Source organism: Mastigoproctus giganteus, chromosome 9, assembly GCF_048544385.1.
Source record: "Mastigoproctus giganteus isolate SK-2022 chromosome 9, ASM4854438v1, whole genome shotgun sequence".
In the NCBI taxonomy this organism is placed as follows: Eukaryota; Metazoa; Arthropoda; class Arachnida; order Uropygi; family Thelyphonidae; genus Mastigoproctus; species Mastigoproctus giganteus.
The window spans coordinates 50834971-50859608 of NC_143583.1; the positions used below are offsets into that span (position 1 = coordinate 50834971).

Consider the following 24638-nt stretch of genomic DNA (forward strand, 5'->3'; position numbering starts at 1 on the left):
CGAGAGAAAATTGCTCTGTTTTTCTACTTTCATCGTTTTAATCGAGTCGCTTTTTAAGGGATTTGAGTAAATTTCTGAAGTTTTACTTAGCAGTCTCCCCTGGTGCTTTCCTGCGACAAGGGCATTTTCCACATAGGGGCCAAAAATTGCGGTTCTAACAACTGTGCTAGATGAGAGGACAGAAATAAGCAAACTGACCAGGAAACGCTGGTTATACTCCTCCGACAGGGCTACTTTTGACGTTCTTGGGACACTATTGTGCTTTTCTTTCTTTCTTTCTTTCTCTCTCTCTCTTTTTAAGTGAATGGAAAATAAATAATGCGTCTGTTTTAACCAATGACAAAAACATAGAGAGCGTTCGCAGCGTGGACGTGGCAGCGTATTTCTGCACTGATCGTCTCTACTCGTTTAACGTTCTTTAGCTTCAACGTAATCGTGCGTGAGAATACGTAAGTATCTTGCCGATTTAATTTGGAGGATTGCGTTAGACATCAACTTTCATGTGCCTTATTATATGAATGTATTCTAATAAAATATTAAGTTATATGATTAACTTGTTTTTGAATATTAACTAGTAAAATAGTTAGTTCAGAGCATATTGTTTTGAGTTTTTACTAATATTTCATTGGCATAGCAAATCTACGTTTCCAGTGGTATTGTGGCAGTTAGATAATAAATATTGTTATTTGCTGAGGAAGTCGGAACTTTTGTACTATAGAAAAGAATATCATTAAATCCGTTGAGGAAAAAAAAAAAAGAAACATAGCACTGCCCTGTCATCTAATGCCAACTCAGGCTGTTGCAGTCAGTTTATTTTTCGATAGAGGTATGAAACCAAAATTTGGAGATAAAATTTAATTATGTAAGTTTAAAAATTAAGTATCTCATTGGAAAAATTTAATATTTTATTATATTTAATATTTAAAAAATATAATATTTTTAAAATTACATAATTAAATAAAATTTAATTATGTAATTTTAAAAATTAAGTAACTCAGTTATAAGACAAGTGAGGATAAAGCTCTTGTGGGTGCACTAGCAACTTAGACCATATTGCGCCGTTGTATATTATGTTCGTACAAACCCAGAGGCTCACATCTCGTGAGTATGGGCTTGGCAAACCTAGGGTTCTGAGCTGGATCTCATCATTCTTCTCTTTCTTGGTGATTCCTTTCTGCTTCTACTCTCTCTCTCTCTCTCTCTCTCTCTCTCTCTCTCTCAGGGTAACTCGGGATTTTTTTTTTTGTCTGGTGTACCATAAGCTTCAGGCTTCCTTTGCACCATATGGCTAATAATAAGTCTGTGATCACTGAGCGATTTGCAAGTCGTGCGGGCTGAGAAACCCGCAGTGACTGACTGTGAAAACCCTACTCCCTCCGCCTGAGATCGACTAACTATGGGAATCGATCCTAGACCTTTCCAAATGAGTGAGAAGTGGCGAAACCACTATGATATTCTAGGGAATGTGGAGGATACAGCATTTATATATTAGCAATAAAAAGTGTTGGTGTAATTGTAGGTTAGATGATGTCATGAAAAATTATTGTATTGTGAACGCAGTTAGTATTAGTACTAGTAGTAGCAAACAATGCAAGAAAGTAGACTTATAATGCATCAGCCAAAAAATAAAAAAAGAACTTCCCATGTCACTCTCCATCCCCTCCAAAGTTTGTCTAGCTCTTCCTTGGATTGATTCTAAAAGTTTATTCAGTTGTATGCATTTAAGATTATATAAATATAATTAAGTTTAAAAATGTCATTTACCAATGTACAGCAAGATATTTAAATTAGTTTATTTTGAAATTAAGAAAGCACCCAGGAAAATATGATATTCAAGGTGGTGTATGTTGTTTCATTAAACTGATGACAGAAAATAAACTGATGTGAGTTGGTTATAACAATTAATATTTTATAGTTTAACCATTACTTTTCTGGATAGTGCTGGATGTGAGTAGTATGTCCCTGCCCCTTTCCTTTTGCATGTATTTTTAGAGGCCCTTTATTAATATTTACCCTATGCACAGCTCATTGTTATTGCTGCGTAACAGGTGTATGAATAAGAATTTATGAATTTTAATTGAATTTTAATTATATATAATTAATAATGTAAACTGACTTCATAGCATAACTGATGCATAGTATTATTAATGCATTAGATATATTTATTTAGTATAGAATTTTTAATTATATTGAATTTGAACAAAATTAATGCTTTAGACCAGAGCAGCAAAGCAAATGGCTTAAGCTAGTAGGAGTGGTGTGGCTCTGAGGAGAACTGAGAGGGTGCAGTTGTCCATTGAATCATGGCCTTAAAGATGTACAAAAGGCTGCTGTATACAAATTGGAACACTGTGACATTAGGAGCAAGTTATTGCTATATACGTTGAGTGGAAGAAGACAGAGGGTTATCAATGGGCACTGCTCTTCTTGGATTAATATTATTAGTGGAATCTCTTGACACTGAAACAGTGTCAAGAGCATTTCTGAAATTGAAAGTTTATTTTTAATTTGTGATTACAAAGAAATTGTAATTCGATTAATAAATAAGTGCATTATAATGAAGTAATAAATGTTAGTGCATATAATAGCATTTTGGCTTTATTATGTAGTTTTTTGCATATTGCTTGGTGCACTATGGCCACAGATGCACCTAATAAATCCCCAAACAAACATCATATTTATATATATATTTTTTTTTTATGTTTTTTAATGTATATTATCTGATGTATAGTTTAATTTAAAATTGAGGTGTCATTTCTCTGGTGATCATTTGTTTCATAAAAAGGATAATATCTAAATGTTTAATATGAAAGGCTTGATTTAAGACAAAAAAAAAGGGTAAAATATCTAAACAAGGAGCACTGCATTATTATATTAGATTTTTACCCATATTAGGCAGCCTTCTGTATGTCCTTTAGGTATATTCTATTTGTTTTTCATAACTTGGCTAGCAGGGCTCACATCTAGTGCGTATGGGCTTGGCACATCCAGGGTCCTGAGCTGATATCATCATTCTCTTTTTTGGCGATTCCCTTTTACTTCTCACTCTTGTTTTCTCTCTCAAGGCTTTTTTTGGCTGGCGAAACAAAAGCCTCGGGGCTTCCTTTCACCATATGGATAATAATCATCATTGTCATCATCTGTCATTGTTCAGCTATTCCACAGGTCGACATATGAAGCCTCGCCACCATGCCCTGTCCACATACTTCTCTCCGTCATTGACTTTACTCCACTTTTCTCCTCTCTTAATTACATTAGTCTGTATCATGTCTTGCTATCTCATTCTTGGTCTTTTGTCCCTTAATTGTAAATCAAAAATTCTTCTTTGCAGACGCTTCTTGTTCATCCTCTTGACCTGTCCAAACCATTTCAGACGGGACCTTTCAATCCTATTCTGGAATTTTTCAACCTGAATTCTTTCCCCAATCACATCATTCCTGATTTTGTCGCGTCTTGTCTTTCCACCTATGCTCCTCACAAATCTCATTTCTGCCCTCTGAATTCTGCTTTCATCCTTTTTCCTCATAGTCAAAGTTTCAGATGCATATGTCAGAATTGGTACGTAATAGGCCTGATATATAGCTTTCTTAAACTTCAGTGGTATGTTGCTGTTCCATCTCTTGTCTGCCTGTAGAAATTCTCACCTGCTTGTATCGTTCTACTTATTTCTTCGTCTATCACTCCAGTCTTTGTAATGGTGCTTCCTAGATACAGTACTTGAAGTTAACCATTTTTAGCTCTTTCCCTTCCATTATAATGTATCTGTCAAGCTTGCCACTGCTCTTTAGAACCATTACTTCACTCTTCTCCTGACTGAAAACTAGTCCAAAATCATAATGGATAATAATAATATTATCCATTATGGTTAAAACAAGTAACGCGGACATAATAGGGCTTAATAGGAGCATAATAGGAGACGTGGTGCCACCCGGAAATTGGGGATGATGAGTTTCAGGAAGGATAGGATAGATAGAAGGGGTAGTGGGGTAATGCTTCTTATCAGAAGCAGCCTGAGTGCAACGATAGCTTTCCCAGATTCAGATGTTTCACATGCTAATATAGAATCGGTATGGTGTGAGATAGTTGGAAACAAAGGTATAATGCGAGTAGTGTTACAGATTCATTAGTTGAGAGAGCTGTCACATATGGTGAAGAAGAACACACCACTTCTATAACCAATGAGATTTAGTTTTCTTTATGAGAGAGAGGGAAAATAAAGCAGTTATCTGAGAAGATTCTTCTTTCATTATATAGTACATTTGATAAATTGTACTATGACTACGTAATCAGTTTTGTTGTGTGTGATTTTTTTTTTCTGCTACATAAAATACATTATTCATTTACTTAAATTTTTTAAAAGCAATGAAATAGCTATATACAGTATTTTTGAATATAAATAGTTTAATTAATTACAAAGATTTTAATTAATAAGATTTAATTTACAGATCCCAACAAAATCAAACATGGATCAAGTTATGGCCTTTGTTGAACCTGGTAGGCAGTTTGCAAAAGATTCTATCAGATTGGTGAAAAGGTGCACCAAACCCGATAGGAAAGGTAGGAATCATATCTAAAATATTCTTGAATTTGAGCAGAATATTATGGTATTAAGTTTTCTTTTTTAACTGGCACAGGAGCTTGACAGGCTCCTTTGCATGTTATGTATTAATCCACACATGAATTATTCCAGGTTTTGCAAGCTGGAATAATACATGTGTGGGGGCCTTTCTCTACCTGAGATCAGTCATCTAAAACTTCAGTTGAAAAGGACTTTGAAACTTCTAGTTATTGACAGGAATCAAAATACAGACCTCTCCAAATTAGTGGCAGGTGGCAATATACTGTGTTGTCAGCTAAGGTGCCACGAAGGACTTATTATAAATGCAGTATCATTATGTATGGAAACATTCTCAAATACTCATTATGTATTATATGAATGAAAATAATCTTGGTCTGTTATAAAGTCTTGTTTTCCAGAACACACAATTCCCCACAATTGTTAATTTTAAAAATTAAGTTATATTAAAAATTATATTTTTAAATGTTATATGAGGTCATATGGTATTTTTAATTCTTGGATTCTAGAATAGTGACAGAGGGTGCTGTGAAACAAAAATCTTGCTGCACAGTATTTCATTCTGATGAATGTGTTTGAGCATGAAGATTGCTTAGAGAGTGCTTACTGACAGCACACATCTCATCTGTGAAGTTTGGTGGTGGTTGTCTGATTTTGTGGGCTGTTTCGTCTGGTTTAGACTTTGGATCTCTTGATGGTAGAGCTTGAAACCATGAAGTCCATGACCTATTTAGATGATTTGGACAATTATGCATACCTACTCCAGAAATAGGCCCTCTCAATATCAGTATGATATTGAGAGGACAGGACTAGTTTGTGGAAACAACGATGAGAATTTGGACTGGCTGGCTCAGAGCCTACACCTCATCCTCACTGTTTACTGGAGTAAACTGGAGTATTAGTCTGCAGCTTAAATGATCTTCCAAACTAGCTCTGCCAGCTGTTTTAGAGTAGGAATGGAGTCAAATTCCAGCTGACACCTACTGAAAGTTGATAAAAAGTATACCCAAGAGAGTTGAGATTGTCGTATGGGCGAAAAGTGGCTCAACTTGGATAGCATATGGTATTCTGAAGTTATCCAAAAACTTAATACTATGTATTAGGTTTTTAGATAACTTATCCCACCATTTGGCTAAACTGAAAGGTGGTAATTCTGTGCTATAACAGTCTCAACTGTCAAGTCCCCTACTAGGTTAAAATATGCAAAACTCTAAAACAAAACACTGTATATCCCAGTGCAGTGACGGATTTAGCACTTGAGAGGCCCCAGGCACAATTCAATTTTGAGGCCCCCCTCTAAATATTTTCCGTACCACTACAGTGTTCATTCTATGCGCACGTTTTTACTATAGCACGCGCTCTAGGTTTGTGTTGCGGTTTTAATCATTTTGGTTGTGCAATTCTTTAATACATATTTTAACTAATGTTTAAATGAAAAAATGACACAGCTACCAACCCTCCAAAATCTAACATTAATACATAAAATTAACACATAAAATCTACCATTAATGATAATATGTATTCTACTCAGATTCACTTAGTTTGCATAGATATTTCATATATGTGGGGATATTCGCATAAGAGTTTACTAATTTCTCATATTAAATTATAGTTTTATTCAGTAACTGTAATAAAGATGAGTAAAAATTTAAAAGAAACAAATTTTTTTTTTTTTTTTTTTTTTTTGAGACCTGAGATTTGAGCCCCCTCGATTTAAGAGGCCCCAGGCAGGCACCTATGCGGAAATCCACCACTGTCCCAGTGTTCTTCTATAAACTCAAATCAGAGATGTTCAAATAAAAATATCCCTTGAGAATGGACCTAAATTTGATTAAACTCTGGTCAAAATAAATTAAACTATTAGAGATAAAATGCAGTTCTGTACTGTTGATTACTAAGCAAGTATGCAGACAGTGCAAGCTCTAAAGTCACTGATGCTATTCCAATTAAAGTTATGTTATTTTATTCAGATTCAAGTGTCTTATTAAATTTTGGAAATAATATATTATTAACAAGTAATAATATATTAATATATGAGCAAAGCTATTTTTACAGAACTATAGAGATTTAGATGCTCAAGTTATTTTAATTCAGTATCTCAGATCCGTAGTTTTCTTAATCTTCATGTGTAAATTATAACCCACAACGAACCTAAACACTAGTTTTCATGAGTATTTGCTCAAATTTTGGAGTTTTAAATCATTTTTAAAATTTATTTTAAAAACTGATTTTTTTGGCTGATTTTTAAGCAAAATATCAAGGAGACTGTATTTTATATGACAATGAGCTAAAACAAGCAACACTAATCTACCATATGAAAAATTAACCTGTTTTATTTCTTTCCTTTTTTTATTTGGTGACATTTCAAGAAGTTATTTCTCATTGTCAAGCCTACACAGCAAGTTAAAATAATATTCGAACTTAGAAATTAATTACAATGAATATACAGCCACTCCCTGACTTATGTAAGAGTTGCATTCCGTGGAACTCTACGTAAGTCAAATTTTACGTGCCGGAATTTCCCTAAATGCTTATGCAGCACTCGCAACTATCTGCGCTGAATTTGATTGAAGAAAAAAAAAAGAAATTTCGACAAACATGTAAATAGCATTAGCATTAGTAGAGGCATTTAATGCAAGAAAGCAAGCTTATGCAGCATCAGCCAAAACAAATAATAATAAATAAAAAATAACCACTTCCACTTCACCCCTCTGTTCGTTCGAAATACCTGTCCAGCTGAGCCTTAAACTTATTTAGGCTATCAACATCCACGACAAGGGATGGAAGCCTGTTCCACCAACCAACCACCCGCTGGCTAAAGGCAAATTTCCGCACGTCTATCCTACATCTGTCTTTCCTCAGTTTTAATTTATGTCCTCTCAGGTGACTATTCTGAGCAAGAGGAAAAATCCCATCAGCATTCAGCATGCTCAAACCATTCAAGGCTTTATACACCTCTATCAGATCACCTCGCTGGTGCCTAGTCTCCAGACACTGCAATTTGTAAAACTTAAGCCTTTCTTCGTAAGAGCACCCCTTTGTTCCTTTCACTAATCTTATTGCCCTTCTCTGTACTCGTTCCAGCAGCTCTACATCCTTCTTGAAATGAGGCCTCCAGGCCTGTACACAGTACTCTAGGTGTGGCCTGACCATTGCCTTATACAAGGGAATAATCTCCTCCTTATCCCTGCTAGAAAAATTCCTATATATCATTGACAATACACCATGAGCTACTCTTGCAGCCCATCTGCACTGCTCAGAGAACTTCATATCTGCCTGCACAATCACCCCAAAGTCCCTTTCATTCTCTACCACTTTCAGTGTAGTACCACAGAGTTGATACCTTGCTCTGGGGTTGCTGTTTCCCATATGTAGTACTTTACATTTGTCAATGTTAAACTTCATTTGCCACCTCTCAGCCCATCTGCTCAACCTTTCCAGATCCTGTTGCAGCAGCATAGTGTCCTTGACAACCCTGCCAACCTTCGTATCGTCTGCAAACTTGGACATTAAGCTTGATATACCATCATCAATATCATTTATAAATACAGTAAACAATAATGGACCCAATACTGAACCCTGAGGGACTCCACTAATAACATTAGTCCATGATGAGCAGTGTCCACTGATTACCACTCTCTGTCTTCTCCCCCTCAACCATCCCTTTATCCATAGCAGCAATTTGCCTCCAATGCCACACTGCTCCATTTGTGCAGCAGTCTTCCATGTGCAACAGTATCAAAAGCCTTTCTAAGATCCAAATATATAATATCAAAGTTATTCCCTGCATCCAGTTCTTTTGTGACTGCATCATAGTATCCAATCAAATTGGTCAGGCAAGACTTCCCCTTAACAAAACCATGCTGTGTCCGAGCTATAACTGAAGTCTTGTCTAGATGATCCTGCAGTGCTTCTTTAACCAGTGCCTCCATTAATTTCCCTGGAACAGAAGCTAAACTAACAGCTAACTAAACTAACTATAATTTTTTTTGTCGTCCTTTGATCCTCCTTTGTGAATTGGGGTCATATATGCACATCTCCAGTCCATGGGTACCTCCCCTTGAGTCCAAGGAAGCTCTCATAATTATGGCTAAGGGTTTGCTTACTTCCTTTGCTGCCTCCTTTAATATAACTGGATAGATCCCATCCACCCCAGGTGCCTTTCTTGTGTTTATCTTCAACAATTTCTTTTCCACTTTACTCTCACAAAATTCTCTAGCTTACTTCCAGAGTTGAATACACCTCTGGCATTCCCTTCGCTGAATAACTCCTCATGTGTGAATGTCAATGCAAAATATTCATTTAGTTTGTTAGCTACCTGAGCAGGATCATCAACAGTTGACCCATCGATATCAAGTGGACCAATCTGATTCATCCCCTTCCTTCTAGAGTTTACATAAGTAAAGAACTCTTTGCTGTTTTTCTTTGCATCCTTTGCCAAATATTTCTTGTAATCTGCCTTTGCCTGCCTAACCTCCTTTGTAACTTGGTTACAGATCAACTTGTATCTATACATATTAGAATTTAATGAAATTAAATGAAAAAATAATTTTATCTCGTAAAAATTACAAAAGTGTACAAAATTTCAAAATTGACACTGGCGACTTCACCGCATACTTTAATGTTTTGGAAACCAGCGCGATGCTTGAACCTATTAAACCACCCATTGCTTGCCATGAACTTGGCTTGGGGTTCGCCGTTCTTATCCTTAATATCTTCATAAATACTGCTTTTTCTTGAATGGCCATTGGACTCAGGGGCACTTGCTTCTGAATCTGATTTTCCATCCATATTATTAATATCTTTTCCATCTTTGATATAGCACCTGAGTGCTGTTTTGTGATCACTGTTGGTCTTAAATGTGTTGATCCTTTAGCATGTTCTTTTATACGATCACTGTCCTTTAAAACAGTATTCACTGTTGAAGCAGCAAGACCTAATTCCGTGCGATAGATGACAAGCTTTATCCTGCTTCGTACTTCTTAATCATCTTCATTTCTAAATCAGTTTAGTTTTGTTTCCTAGCACTGCCAACACTTGCACTTTTCGTTGGTCCCTTTCCCTTCACCATTCTAATAAGTAAATAGGAATGAAGAGAAGATTCTGAAATTTTACTTATGTTTTTTTATATGATTGAAGATTTCAAAATGAAGGGGAACTCATTTCACCATAACACCATAACGTAAAAACCCACAGAATTCCGGTTATCAGTATTATCACAAATACAATAAGATAGAGTTTACTACCCGTTTATAATAGATTGCACTAACAGAAAAGCCCAATAAACCAGAAAGTGCAAATTGTTTTTATTGTTTTATGGTAGTGACTTCCAGAAATGTGTTTTAGAAAAATATATTAAAGGCGTACAAAATTGATTCTTATAACGGAACATATGATGACTATGAAAGTGTAGTGCAATTTCCATTATAAAAATTTCCTTTTAAAGAGAAAGCTTAGTTATATAGTGAAAATTTCAACTTCCGAGGTCTTGGAATGAATTACCACAAAAAAAACAATGTTATTGGGTTCACATTACAATATTTTCATGATACCTCCATTTATTCCTACGGGATGCAAAATACGTTTCCATGATTTTTTTAAGTTTGCACTGGACAGCGAAAAACTTACATAAAATCGAATTTCCGTAAGTCGAGTGTTACGAAGCCAGGGAGTGCCTGTAGTTACATTGATTAATTATACGTAGATAAAATTAATATGACAAAGTTACTGAAATTATTGGGTTACTCTCCTGGAGGAGGAGGAGTGAGAGTTGGAGGTGAAAGGAGATAATCAAAATTAGAACACTACCTATATTAAATTAAATACTTGTAAGGCTCTGGGGGGATGAAATACTGCTATTACAAAACGGCAATTTACAGCAAGAACAGTATAGTAGGAGAAAGGAGGAGAAGGAACTGCAGGCTAGGTAGAGACAAGGGAAGCTTGAATACAGAAGAGTAACTTATGAATCTGACCTTGGCTGCAGGTTAGAGGTATCAAAGCATTCCTGCCTAAGGTGTCAAATTTCTTTTTAGAATAAATTATAGTGAAGGAGACCTTGCCCATCTATTCTTCAACTGTATTTCCTTAATTTGAATTTATGCCCTTCGAGCGTGTAATCTGATCATGTGGAAGAATCCCATTAGCATTGAGCTTGCTCAAACCATTCAAAGCCTTAAACACCTCAATCAGATCACCTCGCAGGTGCCTAGTCTCCAGATGCTGCAATTTGCAGAACTGAAGCTTTCTTGGTAACAGCAGACCTTTGTTCACTTCACCAATCTCGTTGCCCTTCTCTCTACTCATTCAAGCAGCTCTACATCCTTCATAAAATGAGGCCTCCAAACCTGTCTGCAGTACTCAAAATGTGGTTCTAGGGTTAACATAATTAAAGAAGTCTTTGCTCTTTTTCTTTGCATCCTTTGCCAAAACTTTCCCATAATCTGCCTTCACTTGCCTAACCTTCTTTGTGACTTCATTACAGACTAGCTTATATCTACCATAGGCTTCTATGTCGCCTGGTAATTTATATGCATCTGATGCATTTTTATTTTCTGCCACGAGTCTCATTAGTTTGTCTGACATTCACGTAAGCCTAACCCTTGAACAGTATTTCTGAATTAATATGAAAAGTCTAGTAGCTTCCATGGTTAATTCCTTGAATGCTTCCCATTTAGAATTTGCTGTTGGTAACACATCAGTTGGTTTCGTTGTATAGAATTTAAAAATTGTCTGAGACCACTGTAATCACCTTTACGAAAGCAAAAACCCTTCCCTTTACCTCTGGTGGTTGTTATATCTTTAAGTAAATCCCACATCAATACACTGTGATCATTGCCACCTTGTGGTTCCTTTATCTGCAGGTTCTTTATGCATGAATAATCACTGGTTATTTCTCGAACATGCTTCTGTTGAAAACAGTCATCCAATAAATCTACAAAAGTCTTACTAGTGTGCAAGTGACCAAACCAGTTCCAGTTAATGTCTGGAAAGTTAAATCTCCCATTATAAGACATTCTGATTTACTGGCCCACTATTTCTCTGTACGGTTTTTCATTGTACTCAGAATCATTAGGCCTATAACACACTCCTACTCTCATTTTTGCTTTTCTAGTGCTTATGTCACAACGCACTGGCCACCCATGTCTACTTGATGCTCTGCCTTAGATTTTGTGTTTCTTAACTAACAGCATAACCCTTCCTATCCTGCCTGTCCTTTTGTATACACTGTAATCCCATATTCAAATTCTGCATTCCTTATATCTGTGTGACACCATGTCTCTGATATCCCAAAAATGTCTGCATTTGATGTTTTGATCAGGACTTCAAATTCATCAATTTTATTTAATGTGCTCCTAGCATTGGTGTAAATGCAAGTATATATGCACCTCTCTTTATTCTGTTACCTTGACAGCCAATGGCAGATCCAGAAAAAAATGACAGGAGGGGCACCATTTTCTGCACTTGAATGGCAATCACATTAACATCAGTGTTGCCAATTGTAGTCAGTTGAAAATAGCTGAGATATAATGCAGAAATAGATGAAATCCTATGTTAACAATGAAAAAAAAATTTTTTTTTTTTTTTTTGTAGCGAAAGGGAATTTAAACGATTGCAGTATATTTTCAGAAAAATGACAGTGGGGGCGTGTATCCCGGGCCCCCACCCTGAATCCGCCACTGTTGACAGCCTATGTATTTATTTGTTTCATGATGACTTCCAGCAGTCCTAGAAATCCCTGGCACCTTGTTTTCCAAGCTGTTGCTTGTTCCAGTAGAAGACAGCAGAGCATAAAAACCAGTAGTGCTTCCAAAAAAATCGATCAGGATTAGACCTTATGATGAAGGTGAACATCTTATCATGGTTTGCCTGGACATTGAAAAAAGCTACTGATACCACCCAGCACTATGCATTCTTCAAAAACTGTCTGCCACAGGACTTTTGGGTCAGCTAACACTAATCGAGCAGAGCCTTTTCTAAAACTTCTAGAACTTTTCAATTGCATTACTGTAGTTCTCTATTCTGAACAGTTGTCCAAGAACAAGGGGTCCCACAAGGATCAGCACTTACAATGTAATTCCCATAAGATGAATAATCATGTAAAGCTGTGTGTGCACACATGCACTCCTAATGATTTCATTAATATTAGCATTAGTAAAGACATATGATGCAAGAAAGCAAACTTATATAGCATCAGCCAAAAAAAAAAACAAAAAACACTTCATTTCACCCATTCACTCGCTCCAAATGTTTGTCTAGTTCTTCAATCTGTTTAAGCTATCAACCTCTACAAAGACAGATGGAAGTTTGTTCCAGCAATCGACCACCCACTGGCTAAAGGCAAACTTCTGCACATCTATCCTACAACTGTCTTTCCTCAATTTGAATTTATGCAATTTCAGGCGATTATTCTGAGCAAGAGGAAGAATCTCATCAGCGTTGAGCATGCTCAACAATTCAAGGCTTTACACACCTCAATCAGATCACAGGTGCCTAGTCTCCAGACACTGTAATTTGCAAAACTTTAAGCCTCTCTTCATAAGAGCAACGCTTTGTTCCATTCACTAATCTTGTTGCCCTTCTATGTACTCGTGCCAACAGCTCTACATCCTTAAAATGAGGCCTCCAGGCCTGTATACAGTACTTAAGGTGTGGCGTGACTATTGCTTTATACAAGGGGATAATCACCTCCTTATGACTGCTAGAAAAATTCCTGTATATCATTGACAAGACACCATGAGCTACTCTTGCAGACCGTCTGCACCGCTCAGAAAACTTCATATCTGCCTGCACAATTACCCCCAGGTCCTTTTCATTCTCTACCACTGTCAGTGTAGTACAACACAGTTGATATGCTCTGGGTTTACTGCTTCTTGTGTGCAGTATTTTACATTTGTCAATGTTAAACTTCAGTTGCCTCCTCTCAGCCCATCTGCTCAACCTTTCTAGATCCTGTTGCAGTAGCGGACCGTCATAACTGTAATTAATAACCCTGCCGACCTTCGTATCATTTGCAAACTTGGACATTAAGCCTGATATACCATCATCGATACCATTAATAAATACAGAAAAGAAAAATGGACCCAACACTGAATTCTGGGGTACTCCACTAATAACATTAGTCCACGAAGAGCAGTGTCCATTGATTACCACTTTCTGTCTTCTCCCACTCAACCATCCCTTTATCGATAGCAGCAATTTGCCTCCACTGCAACACTGCTCCAATTTGTGCAGCAGTCTTCCATGTGCAACAGTATCAAAAGCCTTTCTAAGGTCCAAATATATGATATCAAAATTATTCCCTGCATCCAGTTCCTTTGTGACCACATCATAGTATGCAGTCAAATTGGTCAGACAAGACTTCCCCTTAACAAACCCATGTTGTGTCCAAGCTATAAGTCTTGTCTAGATTATCCTGCATTATGCTTCTTTAGCCAGTGCTTCTATTATTTACCCTGGAACAGAAGTTAAACTAATGAGTCTGTATTACTTGTGTCACCCTTTAATTCTCCTTTGTGAATTGGTGTCACATTTGCACATCTCCAGTCCATGGGTACCTCCCTTGAGTCCAAGGAAGCATTCATAATTATGGCTAAGGGTTTGCTTACTTCCTTTGCTGCTTCCTTTAATATGAATGGATAGATACCATTCACCCCAGGTGACTTCCTTATGTTAATCTTCAACAATTTCTCCTCCACTTTGCCCTCAGTTATTAAAAATCATCTAGCTTACTGCCAGAGTTTAATTCACTTCTGGCATTTCCCTCCCTGAATGACTCATCATGTGTGAATGTAGATATAAAAATACTCATTTAGTTTTGTTAGCTACCTGAGCAGGATCATCAATAGTTGAACCATTGATATCAAGTGGACCAATCTGATTCATCCCCTTCCTTCTAGAGTTTACATAAGTAAAGAACTCTTTTTCTGTTTTCCTTTGCATCCTTTGCCAAAGATTTCTTGTATTCTGACTTTGCCTGCTTAACCTCCTTTGTAACTTGGTTGCAGATCAGCTTATATCTATCATAGGCTTCTGTGTCACATATTAATTTATGTGTGCCATGCATTTTTCTTCTCTGCCACAAGACTTCAGTTATAGCTCGGACACAGCATGGTTTTGTTAAGGGAAAGGCTTGCCTGACCAATTTGATTGAATACTATGATGCAGTCACAAAAGAACTGGATACAGGGAATAATTCTGATATTATATATTTGGATCTTAGAAAGGCTTTTGATACTGTTGCATATAGAGGACTGCTGAACAAATTGGAGTAGTGTGGCATTGGAGGCAAATTGCTGCTAGGGATAAAGGGATGGTTCGGGGGGAGAAGACAGAGTGGTAATCAATGGACACTGCTCATTGTGGAGTAATGTTATTAGTGGAGTCCCTCAGGGTTCAGTGTTGGGTCCATTGTTGTTTTCTGTATTTATAAATGATGTAGATGATACAAAGGTTGGCAGGGTTGTTAAGGACACTACTGACAGTATGCTGGTGCAACAGGATCTGGAAAGGTTGAGCAGATGGGCTGAGAGGTGGCAAATGAAGTTTAACCTTAACAAATGTAAAGTACTACATATGGGAAACAGTAATCCCAGAGAAATGTATCAACTCTGTGGTACTACACTGACAGTGGTAGAGAATGAAAAGGTCCTGGGGATAATTGTGCAGGCAGATATGAAGTTTTCTGAGTAGTGCAGACAGGCTGCAAGAGTAGCTCATGGTGTCTTGTCAATGATATACAGGAATTTTTCTAGCAGAGATAAAGGAGGTGATTATTCCTTTGTATAAGGTAATGGTAAGCCCACACCTTGAATACTGTATACAGGTCTGGAGACCTCATTTCAAGAAGGATGTAGAGCAGCTGGAACGAGTACAGAGAAGGGCAACAAGTCCAGTGGTCCAGTGTGTCCAACGAGTAGTCCAGTGGTCAGGAGCGAGGGTGCATAGCACGCGTTCCTTGAGTGGACCGGGCTTCAAACCAGTGACTACTAAATACGATAAATATTTGTATTGATGATTTATTGTGAACTCTACTGACTTGGTTATCGGGCCGGAGTATAAACAGAAAATTTATTTTGCGCTGTGGGCCTATATGAGAGCTTGAAGGACAGGGTGGATGCCCTCGAAGAAACTAAATTGAGGGGCCCATCAAGCTCTCAGCTGCCCACATCAATGCCAGAGCTTGCACTTGGGCATCACGTGACACAGAGACAACCCCCAAGGCAGAATGCGCTGGTCCCGAAGGAACTAGTAGTTGTTGGTGACTCTATTGTCAGGGAAACGGAGAACATGCTTTGTAAAAAGGATAGGTGGAACAGGACCAGGGTATGTCTGCCAGGGGCAAAGGTTGATGACGTTGTAGAGCGAATATCATCTTTTAAGGGCACAAAAGGTGATATAGTTGTACACGTTGGCACTAATAATATTAAGAGTAGGAGACCGGCAGAATTACTTACCAAGTACAGGTCACTGTTGAACAAAAGCCGAGAATTAGGGTTGAATTTGAAAGTGTCTGCAATTCTGCCCAGACACGATAGGAGGAAGTATATGATGAGAGCCTTGTCGATCAATTCGGCCCTGCAAAGATTGTGCAAGGCTCAAAGGGTAGAATTTTTTTTCAGCCTGGACTGTACTTGTTAACAGGAGAGATTGCTTCTACAGGGATGGGATACACTTAAATAGAAAGGGTGCAAGAATATTTGCTGATGCTATCGAGTCAGTGTTAGGTGGGTCGGAAAACTGCTAGCTTGGGAGGAGACAAAGACCAATAGATTGACAGTAGCCACTGGCAGAGGTGAAAGAGATTCTTGCACTGCTTCAATTGGAATGAGCAGAACCCTGAAAAACAAGATGCATGATATTTCAGAGACTGCTGGGAGCCATTGCGGTACAAGTAAACACATGGGTTGTGTTAGAGTAGCTAAGAATAGAAACAGGTGCAGGTATACTTGCGTGTACACCAATGCTAGGAGTTTAGTAAATAAATTTGATGAATTTGAGGTATTGCTCAAAACATCAAAGGCAGATATTGTTGGGATATCAGAGACGTGGTGTCACACAGATATAAGGGATGCAGAACTGCAATTTGGGGAGTACAACGTCTACAGAAAGGATAGACAGGATAGGAAGGGGTTATGCTATTAGTTAAGAAACACAAAAACCAAGGAAGTGAAGCCAGTCGACATCGCTAGACAGTGCAGTGTTGAGTCAGTTTGGTGTGACATAAGCATTGGGAGATCAAAATTGAGAGTAGGAGTGTGCTATAGGCCTAATGACTCTTATGAGTATAATAATAAACTGTACAGGGAAATAGAGTGGGCCAGTAAATCAGACAGTCTTATAATGGGGGATTTTAATTTCCCAGATATTGACTGGAATTTGTGGGTTGGTCACTCACACACTAGCAAGGCTTTTGTGGATTTATTGGATGATTGTTTTCTACATCAGCATGTTCGGGAGGCAACTAGAGGGAGTAATACTGTGGATTTGATTAGCAGCAGTGATTCTTCATGCATTAAGAATCTGCAGATAAATGAACCACTAGGTGGCAGTGATCACAGTGTGCTGAAGTGGGATTTACTCAAAGAGGTAACTACCATTAGGGGTAAAGGGAAGGGTTATTGCTTCCGTAAAGGCGACTACGATGGACTGAGACGGTATTTAAATTCTATACAGTGGGACCAACTGATGATGTTACCAACAGAAAATTCAAAATGGGAAGCATTCAAAGAACTTATCTTGGAAGCTACTATGCTTTACATACCAACCAAGAAATATTGTTCAAGGTTTTAGGTCAAAATGTATGTCAGATGAACTAATGAGGCATATGGCAGAGAAGAAAAATGCATGGGATACTTACAAATTAACACATGACACAGAAGCCTATGATAGATACAAGTTGATATGCAACCAAGTTACAAAGGAGGTTAGGCAGGCGAAGGCAGATTACGAGAAATCCTTGGCAAGGGATGCAAAGAAAAACAGCAAAGAGTTCTTTACTTATGTAAACTCTAGAAGGAAGGGGATGAATCAGATTGGTCCACTTGATATTGATGGGTCAACTGTTGATGATCCTGCTCAGGTAGCTAACAAACTAAATGAATATTTTGCATCGACATTCACACATGAGGAGTTATTCAGCAAGGGGAATGCCAGAGGTGTATTCAACTCTAGTAGTAAGCTACAGAATCTTGAAATAACTGGGAGTAAAGTGGAGGAGAAACTGTTGAAGATAAACACAAGAAAGGCTCCCGGGGTGGATGGGATCTATCCAGTTATATTAAAGGAGGCAGCAAAGGAAGTAAGCAAACCCTTAGCCATAATTAGAGAGCTTCTTTGGACTCAGGGGAGGTACCCATAGACTGGAAATGTGCAAATGTGACCCCAATTCACAAAGGAGGATCAAAGGCTGACACAAGTAATTATAGACCTGTGAGCTTAACTTCTGTTCCAGGAAAATTAATGGAGGCACTGGTTAAAGAAGCACTGCAGAATCATTTAGACAAGACTTCGGTTATAGCTCGGACACAGCATGGTTTTGTTAAGGGGAAGTCTTGCCTGACCAATTTGATTGGATACTATGATGCAGTCATAAAAGAACTGGATGCAGGGAATAGCTTTGATATTATATACTTGGACCTTAGAAAGGCTTTTGATACTGTTGCACATGGAAGACTGCTACACAAATTGGAGCAGTGTGACATTGGAGGCAAATTGCTGCTATGGATAAAGGGGTGGTTGAGGGGGAGAAGACAGAGTGGTAATCAGTGGACACTGCTCATCGTGGACTAATGTTATTAGTGGAGTCCCTCAGGGCTCAGTGTTGGGTCCATTATTGTTTTCTGTATTTATAAATGATATTGATGATGGCATATCAAGCTTAATGTCCAAGTTTGCAGACGATACAAAGGTTGGCAGGGTTGTCAAGGACACTACTGACACTATGCTACTGCAACAGGATCTGGAAAGGTTGAGCAGATGGGCTGAGAGGTGGCAAATGAAGTTTAACATTGACAAATGTAAAGTGCTACACATGGGAAACAGCAACCCCAGAGCAATGTATCAACTCTGTGGTACTACACTGAAAGTGGTAGAGAATGAAAGGGACTTTGGGGTGGTTGTGCAGGCAGATATGAAGTTCTCTGAGCAGTGCAGACGGGCTGCAAGAGTAGCTCATGGAGTATTGTCAATGATATACTGGAATTTTTCCAGCAGGGATAAGGAAGTGATTATTCCCTTGTATAAGGCAATGGTCAGGCCACACCTAGAGTACTGTATACAGGTCTGGAGGCCTCATTTCAAGAAGGATGTAGAGCTGCTGGAACGAGTACAGAGAAGGGCAACAAGATTAGTGAATGGAACAAAGGGGTGCTCTTACGAAGAAAGGCTTAAGTTTTGCAAATTACAGTGTCTGGAGACTAGGCACCAGCGAGGTGATCTGATAGAGGTGTATAAAGCCTTGAATGGTTTGAGCGTGCTCGATGCTGATGGGATTCTTCCTCTAGCTCAGAAGAATCACCTGAGAGGACATAAATTGAAATTGAGGAAAGACAGATGTAGGATAGACGTGCGGAAATTTGCCTTTAGCCATTGGATAGTTGGTTGGTGGAACAGACTTCCATCCCTTGTTGTGGAAGTTGATAGCCTAAATAAATTTAAGGCTCAGTTGGACAGGTATCTCAAATGAACGGAGGGGTGAAATGGGAGTGGTGTTTTTTTTTTTTTTTTTTGGCTGATGCTGCATTAGCTTGCTTTCTTGCATCATATGCCTCTGCTAATGTTAAAGTGTCTCATTAGTTCATCAGACATCCCTTTAGGCCTAAATCTTGAACAGTATTTCTTAGTTGGTATGAAAAGCCTAGTAGCTTCCAAGAATTCTTTGAATACTTCCCATTTTGAATTTGCTGTTGGTAACATCAGTTGGTTCAACCGTATAGAAATTAAATACTGTTTCAGACCATCGTAGTCACCTTTACTAAAGCAAAAATCCTTCCCTTTACCCCTGATGATAGTTACCTCTAAGTAAATCCCACATCAGCACACTGTGAGCACTGCCACCTAGTGGCCCCTTTATCTGCAAATTCTTAATGCGTGAAGAATCACTGCTTATAATCTGATCTAGAGTATTACTATCTCTTGTTGGCTCCTGAACATGCTGCTGTAAAAACAATCATCCAATAAATCCGCAAAAGCCTTTCTAATGAAAAAAAAAAAAAAAAAAGTGAACTGCAGCCATCATTAGCATTAGTAGAGGCATATGATGCAATAAACCAAGCTTATTCAGCATCAGCCAAAAAAAAAAAAAAAAAAAGACACCACTCCCATTTCACCCCTCCGTTCGCTCTAAATACCTGTCCAGTTGAGCCTTAAATTTGTTTAGGCTATGAACTTCAACAGAAGTGATGGAAGTCGGTTCTACCAACCAACCACCCGCTGGCCAAAGGCAAATTTCCGCACATCTATCCGACATCCGTCCTTCCTCAATTTGAATTTATGCCCTCTGAGCTGATTATTCTGAGCAAGATGAAGAATCTCATTGGCATTGAGCATGCTCAAATCATTCAAAACCTTATACACCTCTATCAGATCACCTCGCCGGTGCCTAGTCTCCAGACTCTGTAATTTGCAAAACTTAAGCCTTTCTTCGTAAGAGCAACCCTTTGTTCCATTCACTAATCTTGTTGCCCTTCTCTGTACCCGTTCCAACAGCTCTACATCCTTCTTGAAAAGGTGCCTCCTTAGCCAGGTGGGAAGGAGCAGCAGTGCGTAGCACACGCTTCTTGATTACTCCGGGGTTCGAGCCCGTCACCACCAAATACGGAGGATGCGGAAAGGTCAGGGATTACCACCGCATATTCTCGGAGCAATATGGCCTTAGTTGCTAATGCTCCTAAAAACCAAACAACAACAACAACATCCTTCTTGAAATGAGGCCTCCAGACCTGTATACAGTACTCAAGATGTGGCCTAACCATTGCCTTATACAAGGGAATAATCACCTCCTTATCCCTGCTAGAAAAATTCCTGTATATCATTGACAAGACACCATGAGCTACACTTGCAGCTCGTCTGCACTGCTCAGAGAACTTCATATCTGCCTGCACAATTACCCCCAGGTCCTTTTCATTCTCCACCACTGTCAGTGTAGTACCGCAGAGTTGATACGTTGCTCTGGGGTTACTGTTTCCCGTATGTAGTACTTTACATTTGTCAATGGTAAACTTCATTTGCCACCTCTCAGCCCATCTGTTCAACCTTTCCAGATCCTGTTGCAGCACTATAGCGTCAGTGGTGTCCTTAACAACATTGCCAACCTTTGTATCACCTGCAAACTTGGACATTAAACTTAATATCCCATCATCAATATCATTCATAAACACCGAAAACAACAACGGACCCAACACTGAACCCTGAGGAACTCCACTAATAACATTAGTCCACGTTGAGCAGTGTCCATTGATTACCACTCTATTTTCTGCCACTCAACCATCCCCTTATCCATAGCAGCAATTTGCCTCCAATGCCACACTGCTCCAATTTGTGCAGCAGTCTTCCATGTGCAACAGTATCAAAAGCCTTTCTAAGATCCAAATATATAATATCAAAGTTATTCCCTGCATCCAGTTCTTTTGTGACTACATCATAGTATCCAATCAAATTGGTCAGCCAAGACCTGCCCTTAACAAAACCATGCTGCGTCTGAGCTATTACTCAATTCTTGTCTAGATGATCCTGCAGTGCTTCTTTAACCAGTGCCTCCATTAATTTACCTGGAACAGAAGTTAAACTAACAGGTCTATAATTACTTGTGTCAGCCTTTGATCCTCTTTGTGAATTGGGATTACATTTTCACATCTCCAGTCTATGGGTACCTCCCCTGAGTCCAAAGAAGCTCTCATAATTATGGCTAGGGGTTTGCTTACTTCCTTTGCTGCCTCCTTTAATATAACTGGATAGATCCCATCCACCCCAGGTGCCTTTTTTTATGTTTATCCTCAACAATCTCTCCTCCACTTTCCTCTAAGTTATTACAAAATCATCCAGCTCACTGCCAATGTTTACTTTACCTACATCATTCTCCTTCCTGAATAACTCCTCATGCGTGAATGTAGATGCAAAATATTCGTTTAGATTGTTAACCACCTGAGCAGGATCCTCAACTGTTGAACCATCAATATCCAGTGGACCAATCTGATTCATCCCTTTCCTTCTTGAGTTTAAATAGGTAAAGAACTCTTTTCTGTTTTTCTTTGCATTCTTTGCCAAGAATTTTTCGTAGTCTGCCTTTGCCTGCCTAATCTCCTTTGTGACTTGGTTACAGACCAACTTATATCTATCATATGCTTCCATGTCACCCATTAATTTGTATGTATCCCATGCATTTTTCTTCTAAGCCACATGTCTCATTAGTTCATCTGACAACCATTTAGGCCTAAACCTTGAACAATATTTCTTAGTTGGTATGTAAAGCCTGGTAGCCTCCAAGATTAGTTCCTTGAATGCTTCCCATTTTGAGTTTGCTGTTGGTAACATCATCAGTTGGTCCCACTGTATAGAATTTAAATACTGTCTCAGACCATCATAGTCGCCTTTGCGAAAACAAAAACCCTTCCCTTTACCTCTGATGGTAGTTACCTCCTTGAGTAAATCCCACTTCAACACACTGTGATCACTGCGACCTAGTGGTTCATTTATCTGCAGATTCTTAATGCATGAAGTATCACTGCTGATAATCAAATCCAGAGTATTACTCCCTCTAGTTGCCTCCCGAACATGCTGATGTAGAAAACAATCATCCAATAAATCCACAAAAGCCTTGCTAGTGTGTGAGTGACCAACCCACAAATTCCAGTCAATATCTGGGAAATTAAAATCCCCCATTATAAGACTGTCTGATTTACTGGCCCACTCTATTTCCCTGTACAGTTTCTTATTATACTCATCAGAGTCATTAGGCCTATAGCACACTCCTACTCTCAATTTTGATCTCCCAATGCTTATGTCACACCAAACTGACTCAACACTGCACTGTCTAGCGATGTCGACTGGCTTCACTTCCTTGGACTTTGTGTTTCTTAACTAATAGCATAACCCCTCCCCCCTTCCTATCCTGTGTCTATCCTTTCTGTAGACGTTGTACTCCCCAAATTCCAGTTCTGCATCCCTTATATCTGTGTGACACCACGTCTCTGATATCCCAACAATATCTGCCTTTGATGTTTTGAGCACTACCTCAAATTCATCAAATTTATTTACCAAACTCCTAGCATTGGTGTACACGCAGGTATACATGCACCTGTTTCTATTCTTGGCTACCCTAACACAACCCATGTGTTTACTTGTACCGCAATGACTCCCAGCAGTCTCTGAAATGTCCTGCATCTTGTTTTTCAGGCTTCTGCTCAATTCAATAGAGCAGTGCAAGAATCACTTCCACCTCTGCTAGTGGCTACTGTTAATCTATTAGTCCTTGTATCCCCCCCAACTAGCAGTTTTCTGACCCACCTAACTCTGCCTCGACAGCATCAGCAAAAATTCTTGCACCCTTTCTATTTAAATGTATCCCATCCCTGTAGAAGCAATCTCTCCTGTTAACAAGTACAGTCAAGGCTGAAAAAAAATTCTACCCCTTGAGCCTTGCACAATCTTTCCAGGGCCGAACTGATCGACAAGGCTCTCATCATATACTCCCTCCTATCGTGTCTGGGCAGAATTGCAGACACTTTCAAATTCAACCCTAATTCCCGGCTTTTTTTCAACAGTGACCTGTACTTGCTAAGTAATTCCGCCTGTCTCTTACTCTTAATATCATTAGTGCCAACGTGTACAACTATATCACCTTTTGTGCCCTTAAAAGATGATATCCGCTCTACAACGTCATCAACCTTTGCCCCTGGCAGACATACCCTGGTCCTATTCCACCTATACTTTTTACAAAGCATGTTCCCCGCTTCCCTGACAATAGAGTCACCAACAACTACTAGTTCCTGTGGGACCAGCGCATTCTGCCTAGGGGGCTGCCTCTGTGTTGCCTGATGACCAAGTGCAAGCTCTGGCGTTGATGTGGGCGGCTGAGAGCTTGATGGGCCCCCTCAATTTATTTCCTTCGAGGGCATCCACCCTGTCCTTCAAGCTCTCATAAAGGCCCATAACAACGCTGAGTTGTCACCTGATTTCCTTGCACTCCTTACATCGTGCACGCACAAAGACATCCCCCTTGGCAGTATCATGTCCCATACCTGACTGCTCAGCAAACATCAAGCAAACAGTGCATTTTAAAAGACTGTGATTCAGAGGGCAACTGCCCCCCTCAGTTCTGCTCTGAGCCACAGCACTCCCATTAGCTTGAGCCTTTTGCTTTGCTGCTCTGGTCTGAGTCATGATTCCGATTTAATTCAAAAAAATTTCAAAACAAAATTAAATCCTTAAGTTATATCCCAAAACAGTTATAACGCTATATTTATTTTTTCGGTGTCTAGTGTTTTCTACGAGTTCCCTTTATATAACTTCCGTATCACGTGTACCACTATAGTTGTGTATTAATTATTTGTTACGATTAAGTCGTTTTATATATATATATATATATATATATATATATATGAGAGAGAGAGAGAGAGAGAGAGAGAGAGAGAGAGAGAGAGAGAGAGAGAGAGAGAGAGAGAGAGAGAGAGTTAAAAGTACAATTTAATTGACAATAAAGTTTATCAAGATTAATAGATTTACTGATTAATTGACAATATTATATTATCCACTATACTACACTAAGCTTATGCTATCGTGTAAAAATGGCGGGAATTCATGAACGATACTTCTACGGACTCGTAAGTATTGATTAGCTTCCAAATCTCGCTATCTCAATTTAGAATAAACTAAGGATCCTGACTAGGTCTATAATCTACTTATAGAAGATAATTTAATATAACAATTGGTTAATAAATCGACTAAATTCGGTTAATCAACCCACTGCAGGGTGGAAGCCTCCTCAACAATTCCTGTTGAGGGAAATGGACCATAATCTGCCACGCTGGTCCAGTGTGGGTTTGCAGATCGACCGTATTAACAG

General features: G+C 38.7%; 1 protein-coding gene across 2 annotated transcripts in view; it reads left to right on the plus strand.

Moving 5' to 3' along the window:
* The first annotated feature begins 315 nt into the window (after positions 1-315).
* The window catches only part of LOC150080215 (protein transport protein Sec61 subunit gamma), a 29988-nt gene continuing 5665 nt past the window's right edge, over positions 316-24638 (plus strand). For both annotated transcript variants that reach the window (XM_090381023.1, XM_090381024.1), the window contains exons 1-2: positions 316-449; positions 4446-4557. In XM_090381023.1, coding sequence (XP_090237149.1) covers positions 4464-4557 — 94 coding nt within the window. In that variant the 5' untranslated portion in view covers positions 316-449; positions 4446-4463. The remainder of the gene's footprint in view (positions 450-4445; positions 4558-24638) is intronic.